The sequence below is a fragment of the Thermobia domestica genome, unplaced genomic scaffold (genome assembly GCF_964235325.1).
Source record: "Thermobia domestica unplaced genomic scaffold, izTheDome1.hap1.1 HAP1_SCAFFOLD_424, whole genome shotgun sequence".
NCBI lineage: Eukaryota > Metazoa > Arthropoda > Insecta > Zygentoma > Lepismatidae > Thermobia > Thermobia domestica.
The window spans coordinates 125037-148322 of NW_027656134.1; the positions used below are offsets into that span (position 1 = coordinate 125037).

Sequence of the window (23286 nt, forward strand, 5' to 3'; positions counted from 1 at the left end):
ATTCTTAATATCTCTGGTGCATCCCTTTTACCCTATCCGGTTATGATCTCATAGACGTAGGAACTTTTCTACTCTGAAATGATTGTGTGGGAGGAGACTGCATGGTTTAGTGGTAGAGCGCTCACCATTTCGCTCCAGGTCAGGTTAATGGTGGGCATCATTATACGAGGGGGGATCCAAAAGAAACCGTACTTTTTTACAAAAATTCTTTCAGTTTCTTTCAAAGTACTCTCCATTAAATGCGATTCATTTCTCCAGTCTTCTTTCGCATTGTTTGGAGCACCTCTGGAACTCTTCAACTTTTATATCGTCCAGTGCACACTGCGAAGTCCTTTTTAAAGCTTCTACATCATCAAAATACTTTTCATTTAGATTTTGTTTAATTCTCGGAAACTGTCATCGCGTTGGTCAAGAAGTTTGGATCACTTTCAATCTGATTTTTCAAATCCTGGCTCAAATTCATACGAATGTCTTTTTGATTCTGTCTGAACAGGCGAGAAACAAATTTAGCGGCTACACGTCTCATTTGCAAAATCTCACGCTGGCATAAGCTCTAACCTGTCTGTTTTGAAATATCATCGATCATGAAACGACGATTCTCGTTGATTTTTTTGGCAAATTTTTTTTCGATGTTTTCATCGTTTCGAAAGGATGAAGAGCACCAAGAACGAGCATGATCGTCAACACTTATCTCACCACACTTAAAGCGTCCAAACCTCTCCAAAAATTATGTGCGGTTCGTAGTATCCTTCTTGAAAGCGTGTTGAAGCATTTGGTAAGCTTTCGTTCCCGATTTTCCAAGTAGGAAGCAAAATTTCAAACACACGCTTTGTTCCTTTGAATCTGCCATAACGATTTCGCAGGCGCCAAACGAGAACAGTTGAAACGATCAAACGTTAAACTCCTACGCAGTCGCCACTTGGCCAACTGAGTTGGAAAGGTGTCTACTAGACCCAGCTAGCATGAGAACTCTCTACTATGCCTAGGAACGGCGGCGCTCTTTCAATCCGGTTTCTTTTGGGTCCTCCCTCGTATGTATTTTTTTCCTCCTCAGGATTATTTCACTAATTTTCCTTTTCTCTTTTGTTTTATTTATTACTTTGAATGTAATTCTGTTAATTATAATTATAGGAGTGCAAGAAGATCGATATTTCACTATGGAGCTGTTAAAAATGGCTGCCGATGAAGGACATGTGCAGGCGTCAGCGAAATTGGAAGAAATGGAGGCTTATGATGCTGTTGGAAAATTACATGGTAAGTGAAGGAAGGAATACTTAAAAAAAGAGAACTGCTTAGAAAGTATAAAATATTTGTTTTGGTTGCTTCATGATGTAACAGGGTTGCTACAAACTTGAAAGTTGGGGAAAAATTTGATGTTTTTGTTTTGACAAGTAGAGAAAACTTAAAAATGACAAATATCTTTAATGTAAAGCCATTATGAATCATTGATGGTGTGATTAATCGGTGGACTGGAACATGTGTAATCTACTACGTCTCTTGTTACTACTTATTCCGTGACTCTTCAGCTTGTTGAGAAAAGTTTACTGAAATCACAGGATGTACTTAATTTGCTGTGAAATTATGCGGCGTCAGCTGGTTGGGAAGTGTCATTTGTTTTCAGGAGGCATTGGAAATTTGGGACTATGTAATTAAACTTCCACAACATTCAAAGCTGCCAAACACGAAACCTATAGAGAAACCCTGAAGAAGGTAGCAAGCCATCCATTTATTAAGTGGAAACTTGCTTTCTGCAACCGGCGTAAGCTTCAGGATTCTAGACCAATAGCCTCAGTCATCTTTAGTGTTGTAAGGAGACGTTTACAAGATCTCATGGTTCGATGTGTAAAACCAAAAGTACTGAAATGTACAGACACAAGACCATTAAGTATTGACGTGACAGAAGAAGCAGAAAATCTCATTGTAACCAAAAGTGTCGAAATCGGATTTCTGTCTCGCACAAATAGAGGACACCAGGGAACAACAAAAACTGGAATTTTTACGACTGCCGCTGGATCCTTAGTTCTATGATTAATTTCAACAGAGTAGTTCTTTACAGTACAAAGCAGTTAAAGATCTGTCTTCGTAAGATCATAGGGTAATTCAACATTCACCCCGTGTAGGTCAGAAAAGGTTTCCTCTCATTCTAGACGAACTTCATATGTCTAATATCATAGATGATATGCTTGCTGGAAACTGGAGAGAATGCTTCTCTTTCTCCAGTCTAAACTCAGCAAAATTTCAAGAATTCTTCCCGAGTTGTAACGAAGTAGGACTTAACACTGCTTACAGCAAGTTTCTTGCTAGCACTGAGAGATACATTTATGAAAGGTAGTAAAAAATGGATTGTCATTCTCATATGAAACTGCAACCGTCGAAAGAGGGTTTTGCACCAATAATTCATTCTTAATAGGAAATATATATGAAAAGACTATTATAGCAGAAAGGCATATTCATAACTAGGTACAAAAAGCATTGAACACGCGCAAATCACCAGAAGATACTGCTTTCCGTGAAAGATTTCAGAGACTGTACGAAGAGTACTTACAACAACAGAAGGAAGAGAAAGTGAGCACAACCAAAAGGAAACTGAGAAGAGAATGTTGGATGCACATCTGAGAGACTTGGAGCAACAGAGGATACATCTGAAACGGGAAATTGATGAAAAGGAACTAGCCATTGATACTGAACTGAAGGAGATTGAGTAGAAAACAGTTTCCTTGACGTAAATTTTAGCAACTCCTTGGCGCGAAGGTCTATTTTTGGTCACGATTTTGCGTTAATATTGTTTTGAAGTATTGTTGAATAGTTTTAATTCAAATACTTTTTCCCTTTTCCTATTTGAAAGTTTGATCATATTTCTACACATTGTATGTAGAGATATGTAATCTTGTTTGTAGACAATTGTGGAGTCTTTTTAAAACAACTAAAGATTAGAAGTTATCAACTAGGAATGCAATGGATATACCCGATTGCAATGAAATGAGCTGAGCGAGCTTAAACTACGTAATCAGGAAGCGTTTTTTCGGTGATTATTCCTCGATGGTACATCGGATTTTTGATTTCGACATATGTTGTCACTCAGCACGACATACTCTATCAGCGTGCTAAGTTTGGTTGAGATCGGCCAAACGGTCTAGGAGGAGTTCGCGGACAACCAAACGGCTAACCCGAGTATAAGAGCTTCGCTTCGCTCAGCTCAATCAAATAAGAAAAAAGTCGTATAAAAAGCATGAAAGCATGATAAGAGGCTTATTCTCAAGTACTAGCCAAGTATATTTATAATATAAAGTGTAACGATATGTTGGTTAAGTCTAACAGGCACTATAACGTATCACTTTTATCTTACTTTTCGTTATCTTCTAATTGCCTTGCAACTTCCTCAAAGGACAGGGAAGAGGATCTTCAATTGTTTATTAACATTTAAAATAAGGCTTTTTCATATTATAGATATTTAGAAAGACAAAAGCATCTTGCCTCATATCCTTGGAATAAATGATAATACATACTGGTCGAGGCTACTCTCGCCTCTTTCTCAACGTAACTTTTTCAGCTACGCTGCTAAACTTATTATATATTGTTTCATTCTGGAAACCTCGCAACTCGAATAAATACCAGGGGCACGGTAGCTCAGTGGTAGAGCGCTTACCCATGGTGCGTGGGGTCCCTAGTTTGATTCTCGGCCATGTATGTTTTTGGTGGTTTTTTTCGGATACTTCCGTTTCCTCCCACTTTACCATTCTACCAATTCTTCCATCATCATTTACTTGTGTTAATCATTGTCCCCCTTTGCCTAACAGGCATAATCGTGGGACGTTAAACTCAAAGATTTCATTTCATTTCGAATAAAATACCATTTAGATGATTATACAAAATTGCTAAAATGTTTCTCTTGAAGGACCGTTGCGCCAAAACGTAACCAACATCCAAGTACATGAAAACTTATTCCCTTTTCTCAAATACTACATGCCAATAGACCAGAAAACTGGAATTATACTCTTGAGTTCATGAATCAGAAAACTGATTCAGAAAAAGCTGACTCTAGGAGTTTTTGCGCCATTAGTTCTACAGTTGTTTTTCAACTTTTTTTTTTTTTTTTGTGTGTGGAGTGAGAGAGAAAGCCACTATTTTCACATGTGTTTTTTAAAATAATGAGCATAGTTGTTCTTTACAAAATTCAACATAATGTACATTTGGTGCTTTGTTTGAGACCGAACTCTCTAATGTTAAAACATTTTGTAACTACCAGTAAAATTTAAACGTATTTCTAATAGATCAAATATTTGCGAAATGTTTTTCTGCTTTACGGTCAGGGGTGTTATTCAGCCAATTCACTAGAACCGGTTGTTATACCCAGACATAACAGTAAATGTTACCCAGATATACCCAAGAATATGAAATTTTAGTTTAACTATCTTTATTTTTAGAAATCCTTACAGCTACAGGTTTAAACATATGATTTCTCAAAACAAGGTATAAGCGATTATTTTTAGTCTCAGATGCTCAGTTATCAAGAACGAAAACTGGGATCACATGAGTGTAGTGATGAGGATTATTTATATCTGAAGCACATACATACCATTAGCAACAATTGTCGATCCATTGCTGGATTAAGATCTTCCCATACTTTTTTATAACCATGTGTTTTTGATACTTCGTTTGCAAGGTATTCGCAGTACTACCTAATTTAGTCACACCACCTTGTATTAGGATGCTATGTGGATTCCTACTTGTCACTTGTGGTATTCAATAAAAGATTTGCTTTTTTCTACCTTGTATGTTTTGTTCCCTAATCCATCTACTATTTATCTAGTAGATGGAGTTATATCTATCCATCTACTCATCTACACTCGCCTTCTCTTATCTATGATAACATGAAAGTGTTGAATAAACTTGCGTAGGTTTTCATTTTAAGAAGTATTTTAATCGTGTTACCGTATTTTCCAGAATGAAAAATCCCATCAGCGTGTCATAAATTAAGCACTGTAGCTGCGAAAGTTAAATTTATGACAAAAATGCTCTGATGTATGTATGTTCTTACAAAATTCCCGTATGAAGGAACACCATTTTATGGTGAACTTTCGTAAATAGGGTATTCAACAGTTTTGAACTAACAATCATGTGATTATGAAGCTTTATATCAATCCAGAAAGTGTGTCTCGTAAGCCAACACTACAGGACAGTCTCTTCCCACTACACACCGAAGAGAGACAAATTTAACATTGCCTAAGTTTGCCTCCCCACAATGTGCAATAGGGTGGAAAATACTTTTTAGAAGCAAAGTAAGATTAGGATTAGAAATTAGATTTCTGGGCTTTCAGCATCTATGACCATCTTAGCCCGACACGTATGAGGGATGACATCCCTTGGTGATCACACTATCCGGGGAAAGGGAAGGAAGGAAGGTCTGGGACTTGTATGCTAGGTACTATCCCGGCATTTGCCTGGTGTGAATGAGGAAAACCTCATTCAGGATGGCTGGTCTGAAAAAGCTTTTTCCACTTTTTCGACAGAGTGCCCCCACCGGAAATAGAATCCAGGACTGTCGCACCGAAGGCAAGAGCGTTAGTGACTACGCCATGCGGGGCAACAGAACCAAAGTAAGAAAATAATGTTGAACAAAATATTGATCAGTTATCAAACCTGAAAAAGGCACACACTTATATCCATCGTTCTTTATAATGCAAAGGGCCGCGGTGGCTCAGTGGTAGGGCGTTCACCTCTGGTGCTTGTAGCCCCGCCAAGTGAACTTTGTGGTGGAAAAACACCGGGTGCGTGGGTTTTCTCGGGGTTCTCCCGTTTCCTCTCACTTCCTTCATTCCACCATTTCATTCATTACTCATCATCACCGTCTCCTTTAGCCTAACCGGCATAATTGTGGGACGTAAAACTTAAAGATTTCATTTCATTTTCTTTATAATGCAAATTGGCGACTCATAAAATTAAGCACATGAGTAATTGAAATGAACCAAAACAAAGTTCTTATTTATTATAGAGATACGAGCAGATCCTACACAGAACTAGTCCGAAATGTACCAATTTCGAATGGATTCGGTTGAAGGTTCAGACAAAGGTGGCAGCGTACTTCACCAAAAATTCAGCAAGGACCTCTAAATATATGACATTTAAAAAGATAACTAGAATTGTAATTTAACTTAGTGTGTATGTATACTAATTTTGTCTTCTCTTATTGCAGAGCTTTTCCACAATGACAGCAACACAGGATTGCATCATAGTTCGTCATTTCCTACGATGGCCGTTCCACGATCATCACTGTCCTCATCATTTTCACAGTCTCTGTCCAGCGTTGATTCTCTACAGGAGATGGAAGTGCACCACATTGACGGTCGGAAGATAGGATTTTATGTTGGCGACTAAAGCAATTACTACGATATTGTGTAAGACTAATTATGTGATATTTTAATTACCATGAAGTCAAGTACAGTTCCTTGCCATTTACTGATTGTATTTGAACGCGTAATTGTACATCTACTGCAGAATATTCTGAATTTTGAAGTCATTGTTGCATAATGTAACGCTTATGTATGCAAATTCTGTACTTTTTTTTAATGGTAGATAAATTTTGTTTGCGTTTGCAATCATGTAAAAGATATGGTGGAATTGTTGAAGTGATTAACACAGACCACAAATTCTATTCTCTTGTTTCCTTTATTTGACACTGCCTAATTTTTCTCATAGGTTATTTTGTAGCATACACTTGCAATGGAAAATGAAGTGGGATTCGGTTATCCGGACTAATCAGGGCTAAAAGTAATAGAAAGAAAACCGTAACAAAACTGATTATGTTATAGCATTTACCAGTTATTTTCAGAGTAACACATTTGTAACATATTTCAGCTATTTCCTTTAATATAACAGTCGTAGTTAATGTATGTCAAAAGGTCTAAGCATAACAACAAAGTTAGAAGCATCGTAGCCAATTAGTACAGCACTTGTTTTGGGTGATGTGGGTTCCTGGTTTAAGTCCAGGCCATGTGAATTCCTGCAGGACAATACTGTTGTTAGTAGTTTTTCAGGTTATTTTTACTTTTTTTTTTTTTTTCATATTACCATTGTTCCATCACCAGATATTCGCACTTACTTTTCGTCTGTGTTTTGCCGACAGGGCGTAACCATGGGAGATTATTATTTTTTATTTATTTATCAGTTATAACTGTAAGAATTATTTCCCAAAAGTGAGGGCCGGATAAACGAAGTTCTACTGTAGATTATCTTTGTTTTCAATAGTTAATGCTCCATGTCCTCGGTAATGTGTAAATGTTCGTACCTTATACAAAGACAACGTACAGTTGGGTAGAAAAGTGTATACCTCCGGAAATTGATGAATATCTTTTAACTAAATTGGATCATTTAACAAATATTTAAGTTATGATAAGAAAATGTATTCACGGCTATGTGGTTACTTAGAACCGCCTTTGGCGCGGGAAACACACGTTAAACTCTCGGTGGATGCCCATGCTTTCACACGATGTCATTGGGGGACAAGTTATGCACTTTTCTGACTGACTGCACAATAGAAAGTACGATTTCAGTTAGTTTTAAGACTGATACGTTATAGTCTTTTGTATTTTTTTTTTTTTTTTTTTTTTTTTTAAAGCAGAATATGTTTAATTAAATGATAACTGAAATTTACTACATTTTTAGATGTGAATTACTAGCAATTAATAGAATTTTATTTGTTACGTAAATGTGATTGGTTGTAAATAAAGAATTGAACAAAATGAAAGATTAAAAAAAGTTTTTAAGATGGGAACTGATATAATAAGCTCATGTTTTTCGATATAAACTAGTCGAACAGGGTATGAAATGATAGTGATACGGATAAGTGGTAACAGAATTATTAAAGACGATAATTTTGTACAGAAGGTGGAATGTGTACTTATTTTGTAAGTCAATGGTTGTAAATATGCTTGTAAATACACTTGTTTATATTAATATGAATTTTGGTTTTGATAGTAAAGTATTGTTAAGTGATTTGACTTCTAGTATTAGATTCGGTAGTATTAAAATATAGTTTTGTTAATCTTTTTTGTTGTTTCTGGAAGTAAAGAAACATGATATATATACACTGTTGGTTTCATAAATGACTAGAAGAAAAGAGGGGCGCCCTATGATCTGTTCGAATAGCAGTACTTGAAATTATTCTTTTTTTAAAGGTTGAAAATAAAGTAACATGTAAATGTACTTAGGATGAAAATACTGCTTTATGATATTTTGTTATTAGTGGTATATAGGGCAAGTTGACGATTTTACCAAGAGGGCCAACTTTGCAGATGAAGCTATATTTTGTATATGTTTCCCAACTATGCCATAAATATACAGGATATTATAAAAATTCGTCATAATATTTTGGGAATAGATTCCAAGAAAAAAAAGTTCATATGGACCTGTGGTCAGAAGTGCATAGTTTGGTAGTTATAGGGCGCCGAAAACGTGAAAAAATTGAGCTTTAAATGTCCATAGTTCCACTACTATAGAATCGATTGTAGTCGGGTCAAGACATCACTGAGGAACTAGTATGGGAACCATCCAATACTTACACAATCATTTTTAGAGGGGTTGTTTGGGAGTACTTGATCATTCTCCACCTACCTCTCTAAAAATTGGTGTGCAAGTACTGGAGCATTCTTAAACATGTATATTTGGATAGTTCGTATACCAGTTCTTCAGTGATGTCTTGACCCGATTACGATAGGTCCCATAGTAGTGGAGCTATGAACTTTTTAAAGTTCACTTGTTTCACGTTTTCGGCACCCTATAACTCGGAAACTATCCACTTTTGAGCACAAGTCCATATGAACTTTTTTTCTTATTTTGACGTAAGGAATCTGTTCCCAAAATATTGTACTACATTTTTGTAACACCCTGTATATATATTTTTTGTCTTCTATTTATTCTTTATTATAAATTTAAAAGCTTCCAAAAACTTCTGTGGAAAACTATACCGTATGTATAACCGCGCATCACAAATTGATGGGAATTAAAAAAAATGAATGAAGACCCCGAGGTTGCATTCAGAGTTGCCCCTCTCCCCCATATGGGCGGCATTGCACGAAAGAATAGTACCAAAGTTAGGATTTCCAAATAACATTTATCTTAGAACTCAGTTTAATCTCTCACATTTGTAAATTGTTACGTTCTCCGTATATGATGCAGGAGACCTGAGTTTTGATTGCCGGCGAGAGCTCATGGTTTCGAATCCCACATTCAAATATAACCTTATGTTTCTTATAGCTTCGGTGCCGAAAAGGGACGTAAATTTCAATTTCTGGGTAATGTTAAACTATGTTAAACATTTGAAGTGCACAGAAAAGTATTATTGTGTCTGTATTATATTTTTATTATGTATTTTTATAAGAGAAAAAAAGTCTCGCCCCTTCCCGCAATTTTTTTGCAATCGTATTTTAAAAGTTATGTATTCGCATCGAAGCATGATATGTTGTATATTGTTTTAGAAATAAATTAAAAATTAAATTATGTTCATTAGGGAAAAAGAAAGAGAGTTTGGGTATTTATTTTCAAGAACTCGAAACGGAGATAATTGTGTGCAGGTTTTTCTGTAACTTAAGGATAGAGTTTTCTCTAAAATCCAGCTTAGTTCGAAGTTCTTGAGTAAAGAAATTCTATAGTGTTGTGTGCTACTTGTGCTGACGACAGAACAGGGGCATTAAATAGATACCCAAATTCTATATTAAAAACGAATGACAAGAGGCGACATCTTTGGAGTATGGTTTCACATTCTTGAGTAAGTAATGAATTTTCAGTAATTAATACTTTTTTCTTTCTTCACGACTGTACTCAGATCTTGCAATATAAGCACAATATAATTTGGATTTGTTCCACCTTGATAATCATAATTAAGTCAGTCGGAGGGTTGCCTGTTTTTATATTTTACTATTCGTTTGTGTATCAAATGTTCGTACATTTTTGCCCAGTGAAAATATATGAACAATGTGAATGCAGCAGAACTTACTTATATTGGTCATCGTTGATATTAGAGATACTTGTCCAGCATACACAAAGTAACCAATTGATCAAGGTGATCAATTTAGTATTTAACAGGTTTTATTGCATATACTCTATTAACTTATAAGTTTGTAGTTTCAAATCTATCTTGTACTTTCTTTTTTTTTTTTTTTTTTTTTTTGTAGTATTTAGGTAATAATGTTGTTCTTTCTTTATCGATCTAGACGATTTTGTGTAGTCATTATACGAGGGCGATTCAGAAAGTAATGCCTCCAAGGAGATACCTTTATTTGTATTTGATTGATAGCACCGATACAGGTATCAGTGGAAAGCTTGCAATGTCAGCTACAAATAGTGGCATAATTTTTCAACATAGGCCCCATTACGGGCAACACACTTGTGCAAACGCGAAACAAGGTTTTTCATGTCGGCGAAGAATTGTGGTGGCTGCCGGCGACACCACAAGATCCGGACTACTAGATGCCATGGATTGCTCCATTACTCTCAAACTAGAAGAGATAGGAAGATGAAAAGAGTGACATTCTGTAGCTTAAATATCAGTACATTAATGTTAAAACAGTTCAGAGTGTTTGCAGTACTGTTGGCCAAGTAGTGGCTTGGAGACATTACTTTCTGAATCACCCTCGTACATAATTTATTTGGTGCGGCCCATATACCCAGTGAATATTATGTATGTACTGAATATGTATACGTGTACGGGCATCAGTATAAATCTGCAAGAAGCACAAGAGCCGATATATAAAATGTTGCATTGGTACTTGATTATCTACAACTTCGGATATGATATGTACGAAAGCTTTCAAGCAATGTCAGATTGTTTGTCACTAGACAGCCTTATTGAGTATTAACGATGTTTTATCCTGCCGTAGTTATCTTTATACTATACTTATTATGGAAATTCCATACTTTTTTTTTTTTTTTTTTGACATGTGCTTCTTTTGCTGTAAGATTCTCATCGAAGGTTTCCGTATCTTCATATAGTTACAAATTTTTGAATATTGTTTCTTTTATACTCGTATATAAGAATATGTTACATTTATCTAGTTTTTGTTTTGCTTCAAAATGCTGTAAATGCTCGTATGTAGAAGAAAACAGATTAAATATTTCAATTACTTCAATATGTAAATAAATATTCTTGTAAAATTTTTGAAACAGTGAGTAGAACGATTTGAGGAAAGGATCGAATCGGTAATTTTTGTACTTTTTATATAATTAATGTGTGAGAAAAGGTGATAATGTATGTTGTAGAGTGCCTTTTTGTATATCTGGCAGAAAAAAGTGCTTTTGTTTCGGGCGACGATGAGCATGAAGAAAGAGGCAATAAGTAACATTGACATCATTTGTTGTATAGTAAAGTTGTGGAGAATATAAATTGTGTTACTAAGATTAAATTTTTGATCATGACTGTACCGTGAAGAACAAGAGGTTTTCTTTTTAATGGAAATACAAAATAAAGCGATACACCATATTTATGATTTTTCTTTAATATGAATTTGCTAACCTTCCTGCTGGTCTATAGATATACCACATGAACATGACACCTAGTCTTCCGTTCCAAGCGCTGCTATCGGCTGAAGGCATTACACTCCCTTTTAGTCTAGTAGCTTAGCAGCATAAAAGGGCCGAATTGTGCAAAATGTGATACCAACATGCCACTTTCAGGGATGATAGGCCTATTAATAAGAAGTAAATCCTGATATAGAACCACCTCGGCAGGGGTCTTGTTTTAGGTATATGACGTCATCAATATGGCCGCTAGCGAATTTCGACTTAACTGAGTTTTAACATGTATAACTCCATTACCATTCAAGGTAGAAACTTCGTTTCTCCTTTATTTTGCAGAGAATACATTGTGCCTCTATTGTCATTCTAAATATTTGCCTTATGTTGCCGCCATTTTAAGCATGGCGTCTCCAACTGGAAAAATGTTTATTTTCAAAACGATTTTCTATGTTTTATAGCAAATAACTTTGAAACTGCTACGATTATGGAAACATACTCTGAAACAATCGTCAAAGGTAATTTCAATAGCTTTCGAACGCGACCAGAATCATTGATGTATCTCAACAAATAACTGAGATAATCAATTTTTTGTAGAAGTAAATGTCGAACTTTCGTGAATAATGTTCGAATGTATCCGTAGATGTAGTTATATGGCATTTGTAGTTCCATTGGCCCTTTGATAATAGGAACATAGTACCGCTACCAGCAGTGGCGTATTTAGGGGGGGCTTCCGGGCTTAAGCCCCCCCTGAAATCTTACTAACTATAGTAAAGTATATGAAATATCTTGCAGAATTTTCACATTTTTAGGCAAAGCCCCCCCCCCCCGAAAGTTAGCAAAGCCCTCCCCGAAACAAAATCGTAAATACGCCACTGGACCAGTATGTTCCTTTTAACGTGAAGAATAGCAAATCACAAGTGTTTACCTTCTGTTCGTGCCGGAAACTCTTTATAACGTCATAAATCCAAGATGGCCGCCGCGGTTTATCTCCGATACGAGAAGTGGGAATTTCTCGCTACAGAAAAACAATGGAAACATGCAATAACAGCCAATTTCTTTCTTTGGATGTGAAGAATCAACATAACATGTGATTGGCTTCCCTTAGTGTCTAGAAGCCAGTATATGACGTCATAAACACAGTATGGCGCCATGGCTTACATACGGATTATGAAAATTATTTATTTCTCGCATTAGAGAAACGATAGAAACGTGCAACAACCACCAATATTTTTTTTTCATATGTATAATCATAAAGTAACTTAAGTTATTGTTTTTTCTTTGAGGCGAAAGGCGGGAATATGACGTCATAAACCCAAGATTGCTGTCGACTCTTAAATATATGTTATACATAATATTATATGATTTACTTTTCTGTTTTTTGGTATTTCTAACATATTGTTGTTCTTGGTTTGTGTGACATAATTTCCTATGTTTTTTGACTGAGTCGTTATGTCGAAGAAAAGGAAATGGGAAGCGGTTGAGGTAGACAGCAGTACTGCAGCACTTGGCTCCTCAGAGTCGTGCCTAAAGTGGGAGTTGTGCGTTCTGTGCCAGAAGATAACTTCAGAAAACTTCAGTATGCCCCGCAGATAGTAAAAGAAGTGAGAAAACATTAGGATATGCCAGTCTCGTAAAAGTTTTAAGGGAATACGAAGCAGAAATTGGACTTCCGAAGAATATAATATTCCATAGTATAAAAAATAATAGTAGTGAAACAGTGCAAGTGCTTTTCCAGAACAAAGCAAAGTTTCACAAATCATGCCGGAGTGAATACAACCAAGTCAAGTTGGACCGAGTTAGAAAGAAGAAAGAGAAAGATGGCATTGATCATCTTGCTGCAACCCGTTCATCCTGTCAGTTGACTAGTGTAAGAACAACGTGTTTGTTTCGTGATCTGGAAGATAACAAAGACAATTTAGTTAATGTTCGTACTTTGAAGCTTAGTGATCGTGTGCGAATGACTGTTACCTGTCTATGTGATACAAAGTTGCTAGCAAAAGTAAGTGTTGGTGATCTGGTTGCAACCGAAGCAAAATACCACAAAAAGTGTTTAGCTTCCTTGTACAATCGTGTCAGGAAACTTGATCGCGAAGAACATACCCAAAATGCTTCTGAAGCTGTCATTTACAGCGCTGCATCCTCCGATATTATAAATCATTTGGATGATATCATTCAACACTCCGAAACAGTTCCCGTTTTTAAACTGTCTCAAATCACTCAGGCTGTCATCCAAAGAATGACTATGTTAGGAGCAACTGAGGCAACCAAATATGTTCAGGCTTAGCACAAGACTAAAGACAAAAATACTTGCCTGCATTCCACGTTTGGAAGCATACCAAAGTGGAAGAGACGTGTTGTTGGTGTGCAAAGATGAAGTAGGCGATGTACTGAGAAAAAGGACAGTGGGCACAGAAGAAGACGGTATATATATATATATATATATAGCAAAAGCAGCAGCTGTCATACGCAGAAAAATATTTTCTACACTGCCCATATTTAACGGATCTTTTTCATCACATTGTCAGGAAGGTTCCGTCCCAGCAGCTATGTCCGCACTAGTGGGCATGATTTTGGAAGGTCCTACTATAGAGGAAGAAGAGGATAAAACAATTAATACAGCTGCTTTATGGATTTCCCAGTTAATTCGTCACAACTACATAAAGCAAAAGAGAAAAGAACCCACTACGAACGTTCGGCACCAGAGAGATACAGAGACATCTTTACCGTTATATGTTGGTTTGATGATTCATGCAAAAACAAGAAAACGAGGTATTATTGACAGATTGGCACATTTAGGATTATCAGTCTCATATGATCGTGTTCTGGAAGTGTCATCTACAATCTCAAATCTGATAACTGAAACATACGCTGATTCAAGTAACATCTGCATCCCAAACTTTCAGAAAGAGGTGTTTACCTGCGCTGCCATAGATAATCTGGACCACAATCCTTCATCATGTACGTCTGTTAAATCATTTCATTAATTCAGTCACACAGCCAGTTTCAACCAGCCTCATGTCACCTGCAAATCAACGGAAAATGGACGAAGAGTGTTAATTAGTTACCAGATTGGTATACACAGCTCCCAAGTACACCAACAAAGCGTCCTGAAGTGCCACTTTCAACCGTGAATTCATTAGTTTGGACCCACACAAACAGTCTATAGAAGCTAGGGAGTGGCTTAGTGATGTTGAAACAACCGTGCTAGGATATGGAGATAGCACTGAACATTTATCATGGTCAGCATTCCATTCCAATAATAAGGAAGACTGTGATGGACCACTACAAAGTGAAATTACTGTACTTCCATTATTCCGTGACAGTTAATTCTCCTGCAATGGTTAGACATGCGATAGACGTTATGCGGAACATATTGCGCTCAATAAATCCTAATCAAACGCCAGTGATCACTTGCGACCAGGCAGTGTATGCAATAGCAAAACAACTTCAGTGGTTGCTCAACGACCAGTATGGAGAAGATCAAGTAGTTGTGATGATGGGAGGCCTTCACATAGAAATGGCTGTATTGGGCGTTTTGGGCGACTGGCTGCAGGGCAGTGGTTGGACAGAAATGCTCGTTGAAGCGAATCTACCCATCTGGAAAAGCAGAGGATTGTCTCAGTTCTTCGCATGTTAAATGTTCACGTTATGCTCATGATGTAACAATGACAGCCTTATACATCCCTTTGAATAAAGCCTACTCTGAGTACGCAGATAACGCAACTCAAAATGAGCTAATTCTCACATTACATGACTGGGTAGCACTAAGACAGACTCAATCTGCTCAATTCAAATTTTGGTACACGGCCATGAACCTTGAATCACTTCTTTTTATTTGCTGGACAGTATTCGATCGGCGAAATTTTCCTCCTATTGTAGTGCATTGGATCACATTTGTCCCTGGATCATATCAATTATACCGGTTGGATGACAGTATTCGTAAAGTTCCCTGGGAGAATTGAAAGCACGAAACCCATAAGTATATGAAGAATTTTAGAAAGGTGATTTTGTGGGAAGAAAGACAAACAGTAATTATTCGTACATGTCCCACGACCAGTTACATGAACAATGTAATAAGGATCTAAAATGTGAAGGAAGTGGCATTGGTCTATTTGATAATGAAAGTGCTCTTCTGCGTTGGATGGTTTCGGGACCAGTGATTGCAGGATTACTAACCGAATTTGAGAAAGAGGCAGGAATAAGTGACGATTCAGATTATCACAGTCCTCATCATGAAGATACGGACGCTTTTTCCTCTAGGTTCAAAAAACATGTGAAAGCTTTAGTAAATGCATGTGAAGATGATGACAGAAATCCATTTGCTCAAGAAAATGGTGCCCTAATATGCATTGCCACATATGCTGTTATGGATGACAAAGCAGCTGTCTGTCTTCAAAGCAGAAGAATTGGGAAAGCAACAGTACAAAACATTTGTTCAGAAACGGCTCATCGAATGCCAGACGCCTTTAAGAGAACCGATTAAAAGAAATAAACTTTCGCTTTTTCACACATCGCAAAAAGAAGAAACGAAGAAAGGACTCAAGGAATTAATTTTAAAGAGTGACTGTAGCCTGTTTTCTCGCTTATATATAGCTTGTCAAAGTCTAGGTGGAGACATCAAAGATTTCTTTGTTCACGAAAACCTTTCGCATCCTCCGTCACTCTCTTTAAATGGTCAATTGCACAAGGGAACAAAATCAGATGTTATTTCTTGCTTAGGACCACTGGAACATCACAATACGACGTACCCAGTGTATCGTGTGTTATATTTGATGGAGCAGTATTAGCTCACATGCTGAAGCCTATTCCCGGACAGTTGTTTTCTATGTATTACACTAATACATTTCAACCATTTTTAGAAAAGTTTGCGAGTGATGTCATCAGAATAGACATAGTCTTTGACAATTATGATCCCAACAGTCTGAAAAAAAGAAGAACGAGACCAACGAGGAAAAGGACCAATAATACTTGTGAAAGACTCCACACGGATTCCCAAAAAATGGGCATTATTTTTGAATAATTCTGAAAACAAAGCTGATTTATTTCGACTTCTGTGTAAACACGTGCAGAACATAAGTGATTTTGATGGTAAAAGAGAGATTGTGTGTGCATGTAATGATACCGCATCAGCAAACTCTAATATGGACGTAACAAGCCTTATGCCCTGCAAACAAGAAGCAGACACACGCATGTTTTTGCATGCATTGCATGCCAGCAACCACGGACATAAGAATATCTCAATTAAAACTGTCGATCCTGATGATGTTGTTATTGCCGTTGCTTTATTCTTTGAGCTCAATGTATCACACTTATGGATTGAATATGGGACTGGTAAAAATGAGAGATATATTCCTGTCCATGAAATTGCAACAAAACTAGGAAAGTCTCACTTAAAACCCCTGCTCTTTTGGCACACATTTACAGGGTATGACACAGTGTCCACTTTTGATGGTTATGGCAAGAAGACAACTTGACAGGTGTAGGGATGTAAAATACCTGGGTATTTATTTCAGCGGGTAAATACCCGGGTATTTACCCAAAATGGGTATTTTATGTTTCAGTTAGCAATAAATTGATTTTATCGTTGTCAATGAAAAATATAATGGTCATTTGTATCACCTGCAACAGGAGCACTAAATAACCACCTAATTAATCATTTTTTCTAGTAATTAAAGAATGAATTTGATATTTATTAAGTAATATAGTACGGATTTCCTACCTACTCACCATAATTTTCTTTCTACTTACATTAAATTTCATTCTATTACCCTTGGCGGAAAATAATTATCCATTCTACCCTATGAATTCTTACCTTGGTGTGCCCCTGAGGCGTCCAATCAACTACGCGGTAGAATTTGGTAGTGGATCAAACCAACATGAAAATTTAAAATTTATTACAGAACGTAACGATGACTAAAGAAAGTGAAGTCTGTTGTCACCAAACCAATCATACACTATTATTAAGTATTCTGCCTGCCAGAAACTCCTGGTATTAATGACACGGGATTTAAGTTCTTTCTTACGTTCGCCTCTCATGAAACTTTCTTCATTTTTCTCGATCTGGCTCATCTTCTTTTTATCTTACAATACATTCTTCAGTTTTTCAAATCACCGATGAACCCACTACCTAAAGTATTTAAGTAACAACAGGATCTCTATTACTAAAGAAATAAGTTTTCTTTTGGTTTACCAAATTTATTAATGGCGAAAAATGAATTATTAATAATTGCTTTCCTGTTTTAAAGATCCAAAGTTTACAACAATTTTATTATACATATATTGTTAACATTACCTTAAAATTTTTTGGAATAGCAATGATGAAAACAACTTTTTTAATAATTTTTTAAAAAACTGAACTGATATTACAGGTACGGCTGGTTACTTTCTTCATGCAAAATAATGTTATTTTTGTTATTTTATCTATAGGCAATGAGATGTACTGAATTGTCGAGTATGCAAAGAATGGGACCAATAAGTTTCTTAAGTTTTACACCTAGTTTACGGAATTAATAAATTAATCTGTTTAAGAAACTACACTGTAACAACGAAGTTGTTGATATAGTTATATCATAGTACAGAAACTCGACTTTAGTAACTAATAATTAACCTAGTTATAACTTTGAAAATACTTAGAAACTTAAAAGAAACACATTTAACGATTACGAAAGTTGCAGAATAATCAAGGTAATTAAATTTAATAAATTGATCGATTAAACTATTTACTAAATATACCGTTGAAAGAAAATTATTATCCATAAAATAAGGAATAACATTTCGTAAAACACTTAACTAACTAATTCCTGATTTTTAGAAGTGTTCACAAATTGACTTTAACAATAATGCTTTGTGAAAGAATTTATTGGAATAGCATATTTAAAATATTAATGTGATAAACAACGTTAAGCTGTATAGTAACTCAGTAACATTTATACTTTAAATTATTCAGTATAGAACAGCAATTAACCTCCACCATATTTGGAGTACTATAAAACGACCACAAATTTTACCGTCCTAATCAGAATCAACCGTAAGATCAGAGATCAGAGTCGGAATCATCACATAATTCTTCAGTATTAACATCACTATTACTCGCTTCTTCATTTTCTTCTATGTCACTCATTTCTCTGTATCCTCTTCCAATGTCTCTCGTATTTTGTTCTGTTCCATGTCAACAGCTGGTGACTTGTACCTTGATGATCCTGGTTTTGAGTGTTGCATCCGTGAAACTTCAGGTAATCTCTTATTTAAAAGCTTCCAGTTACAAGAAGGACATGTTAGTTTTCCTGTCCTCTCCAATGATAAACAATTTATTGTTTTACTAAATGTAGAGGGAGTTCTTTCTGTGGCAGCAGATGTAACCGGAGCACAAAGTATTCAAATAGCGACATCAGTTAATTCAGTGATGTCTCGAAACCCTCTCCACCAAAGTAGTGAGCTCATTTGTTCCACTCCGTTCCACAAAAACTTCCTTACCCAATTTCCTTCCCTGTCCCTATAGTCAGTCAAATGTGATCTCAGAATTCAATCCCATTTGTTTTCCAACTTCACAAACGAAGTTTCCTCCATCAAGCAATTCTTCAGCGATCAATTTGCAGCCGTGAAAAGTGAAATTGAGGAGATCTGCAGCCAGATGAATTGGACCCAAGACGAGTTCACTTCTTTGTTTTATTTTTCCATCATCGATTGCTCTTCTGTTTTCGAAAGAATTGATGATGGTAACTGTTCTGTCATTAGAGTTAGATGAAAGCTCTGGAATTTTGAGTGCAAAGTGTCTATCTGATACTTATTTTACTCGAAACAATTAATCAAATCCGCTATAGGTTTCAAAATGGCTACAAGGTTTTCAATACAAATCCAGAATACATCATCAAGAAGATTTTTCTTGATTTCTGAAGGTAATGACGATTCCTCACTCACGCGAGTATCTGAAGCCCAGTTTTATTGCCCAGCACACTTTGGAGGCATTGCAAATAATTTCCCCATCTTGTTTTTTCAGGCAACTTTAACGAAATTATAACCCTTTTCTTCCTTGAGTTTTGTGTAAATAGTGCTTGCAGGTGATGGCTATGTTTGATTGTTTTAACATCATCAATTACAGTCCCCAGTAATGTCTTTACCGATGGACATCCGATGATGTCAGAACAAAGCAAATGAAGAAGTTGAGCAAGACAACCCAAAGATATTATACTAGGATACTTCTGTTTTACTAATTTAAAACATGCTCTCATGTTGGACGCGTTGTCTTCCATGATTGTTAATTTTTTAGGGTTATGATTTCACAGAACATTCATAATCTCTTCAGACAAGTAATGTGCATCGTGTTTATTTTCTTTCGGCAACCCGAAATCAACAAAAACAGGTTCAGGCTTTAAAATGACGAAATAACTGATAGATTCATTTCTTAAGTTACTCCAACCGTCACACTGTATATATACAGATCGTGATCAGAAAAATGGAAACACCTGTAGTTGGCAACACGTCAGATGTATGGGTTGGCAGTGGTGTCGTGGCGCCCGCAGCGCCGGACCGCTGGTGGTGGTGTGTTAGGTCGGTCTCCATACTACGTCAGGCGCAGTGGAGCAGCAGTGTCCAGTGGCTGCAGCAGACGGAGGTAGTCTAAAATGGGAGATCTCTCAGATTTTCAAAGAGGGCAAATTGTTGGTGCGCGGTTATGTGGAGTGAGTGTGATGGCAGTGGCCACTGTGTTAGCTGTGTCGCGTGGGACAGTGTCGAAGGTGATGACGGCCTACACAACACACGGGAAAATCACATCGAGGAAGCGGAACAGTGGGCGGAAGAAAATCATAAGTGACAGGTCACGCCGGGTATTAAAGCGCATTGTCACGCAGAACCGTCGTGCCACTGCGGAGCAAGTGACGGAGGAACTCAATCAGTACCTCCTCCACCCTGTTTCGACAATCACAGTCCACCGCGAATTACATGACATGAACTTACGGGGTCGTGTTGCACGGGCCAAACCGCTCATCAGGGACCATAACGTTTTCGCACGCCGCAAATGGTGCCGCGACCATGCAACTTGGACCGTTGAGGACTGCAAACGTGTGATATGGTCGGATGAGTCATCCTTCACCCTATTCCCAACCACGGGCCGTGTTTATGTGTGGAGAACGCCCAAAGAAGCTTATAATCTGCAGTGTCTCCGCCCAACTGTGAAACATGGCGGCGGCTCGGTGATGCTGTGGGCCGTCATATCATGGTTTTCATTGGGTCCTGTGGTCACACTTAGCGGACGAAACACTGCCAACGATTATGTCGCAATTTTAGGAGACCATTTGCATCCTATGGTCCGGATGTTGTTTTTCTTCCAGGATGATAATGCACCCATTCACACAGCTGGCGTTGTTGCAGCGTGGTTTGAGGAACATCGGGATGAAGTTCAACACCTCCCCTGGCCCGCCCAATCCCCAGATCTCAACATAATTGAACATCTGTGGTCCGTCTTGGAAACACGACTCCGGCGACGATTTCCACCTCCATCCTCTCTCACAGAACTGGCCGATGCCTGCACGAGGAATGGTGTAAAATTCCACTTGCTACCATTCACGACCTCTATGCCTCCATCCCACGTCGCATCAAGGCTGTTCTGAAAGCGAAAGGTGGCCCGACACCATATTAATCTGGTAAGTTGCAATTTCGTTCAGGTGTTTCCATTTTTCTGATCACCATGTGTATACAGTATATTGTACGTATTTATAACATAAATTTTATATGCCAAATTTCAGGAAGCAAAAATCACGAACACTATACATATATACGATTTTAAAATAAGTAAAATATTGACGTGAAACGTAGACATAATGGTTTTCAAAAAGGATGATTTAAACTTATTTACTTACGAGAGACATTTAGAAAGTTCCCGGAATTGTGTTGTAGCTCTTTACTACCAGAATGTAAGTACCCATTTACTTAATTATTTTCAAAGTAGGTACCTTCGGAATACACACACATGCTTCACCGCTCGTGCTAGTATTGGAAACACCGATTAAAGTTTTTTTTTTTTTTTTAATCTTTCGAAGTTCAGTCGTTGTGTGGGTTTCGAACTCTTCTACCAGGTTATTATAAAATAAGTATCGCTGTTCAGAGAACTCTGGAAACGTAACCACTCGACAGAATGCAAACAAACTTGGTAGGAGCATATTTGGAAATATACACAAGCGATTCGTGTAGAAAACAAAATTAGTTCCAATTTTTTCCACCAGAGGCAATTGTGGCACTGTACAACGCCATGTAAGTGCAGCGTGGAAGAAAAACGACTCTAGTGACGCAAAATGATAAGAAAGACTGTAATTACCTCTCCAGGTTCCTCTCCACTCACGTCTGCATGTGTTTCTGTGATATGGGTTTGAGGGCCACTATGTGCCAGAAGTGAATTGATAGTCATCCGATGTTTGCTTCTTTTTCTTCCCACACTCTTTGCGTTCCGTTCAAGAGTCCTGGGTTCGATTTCCGGTGAAGGCACACGTCAGTCGGATCCCACGTTACCCTGTAGGTTCCGTCCTTAGAACGCCATCATCTCATACGGTACTAGTCACCATGCATTTTCCTTCAAGGACTTCCACATCATCATCGCTCATAACACATCACTAATCCAAGGGGTTATTAATAGTAGTACAAATCAATGCCACGCGTCGCACGGGAGCATAATTACGGCCTTTCTTTCATTGAATATCAATATCATTTGTCTTCCATACCACACTCACCGTAGTTAAACAGAAACACAACAGCCCCTGAAGGCGAGAGTTGACACTAAACTTCCTGTAATTTTGGAGGCAGCTTGAATTTTAGGGACAACAGTAAAGACTAACATTTAACTTCGTTTTTGTAAGACATCCAAGAATTTTAAAGAGACGCTTCAGCTCAAAAGGCCCCTTTCCCGTAAATCCGCCACTGACCACGGGGTATTAATAACATTAGTAATCAATGCCGTGAGACCCATAGGAGGGGTAATTACAGCTTTTTTTATCATTTGGCATCACTACTGTCGGTTTCTTCCACACTGCACTTACTTGGTGTTGTACAGCGCCACAATTACTTCTGGTGGCGAAAATTGGAACTAATTTTATTTTCTACACCAATCGCTTCTGCATATTCCCAAATGTACTCCTACCAGGCTTGGTTACATTCTGTCAAGTGGTTACGTCTCCAGAGTTCTCTGAACAGCGATACTTATTTTATGATAACCTGGTACGATGGTGAAACGGGTACCTCTGAGGCTCATTTTTACCTTTGCGAAGAGCCAAAAATCCGATGGTCCTAAACTGTTATTAAAAGTCTCTGAAGTGAAGTAGATTTTCCTACTTTGTTTATGAATTTGGTGTTCTATGTTGCTCGAACTGCAACATTGCGCCAAACTGATCAACACACTCTTCTCCGTTCAGTTACACTACTCCTACTGTGCCTGTTATGACCTGTTTATACTTATTAAATTCACAATTAGGCAACCTAACGACTGTACTGTACAATATTACATCACAAACAACAAAACTATTAACATTCCGGGGACTTTTGGACTGCTCTTCGTATTTTATATATGCATTGGTAAATCAGTACACAAATGTGAACAGGTCTACAAAAAAGTCAAAACTTATAGGGCTTTATGCAGAGTCGTTCTTAGCGTTGTATTAAAAGCCTGACTAATACGTGATGCTAACTTCCGTATTTAGTAACACGTGAGTGAAGTTAACGATTTATATCGAAAAAATTCCAGGCTCGACTTTTTCGCAGGATTATCCCAACACTTGAGGAAACACCAAGTTA

At 37.3% G+C, this 23286-nt stretch overlaps 1 protein-coding gene across 2 annotated transcripts in view; it reads left to right on the plus strand.

Annotated features, from left to right (window-relative positions):
• Nucleotides 1-11473, plus strand: part of LOC145676847 (DAP3-binding cell death enhancer 1-like) — a 29691-nt gene extending 18218 nt beyond the window's left edge. For both annotated transcript variants that reach the window (XM_081747636.1, XM_081747637.1), the window contains 2 exons: nucleotides 1132-1254; nucleotides 6194-11473. In XM_081747636.1, coding sequence (XP_081603762.1) covers nucleotides 1132-1254; nucleotides 6194-6375 — 305 coding nt within the window. In that variant the 3' untranslated portion in view covers nucleotides 6376-11473. The remainder of the gene's footprint in view (nucleotides 1-1131; nucleotides 1255-6193) is intronic.
• Nucleotides 11474-23286: the final 11813 nt, after the last annotated feature.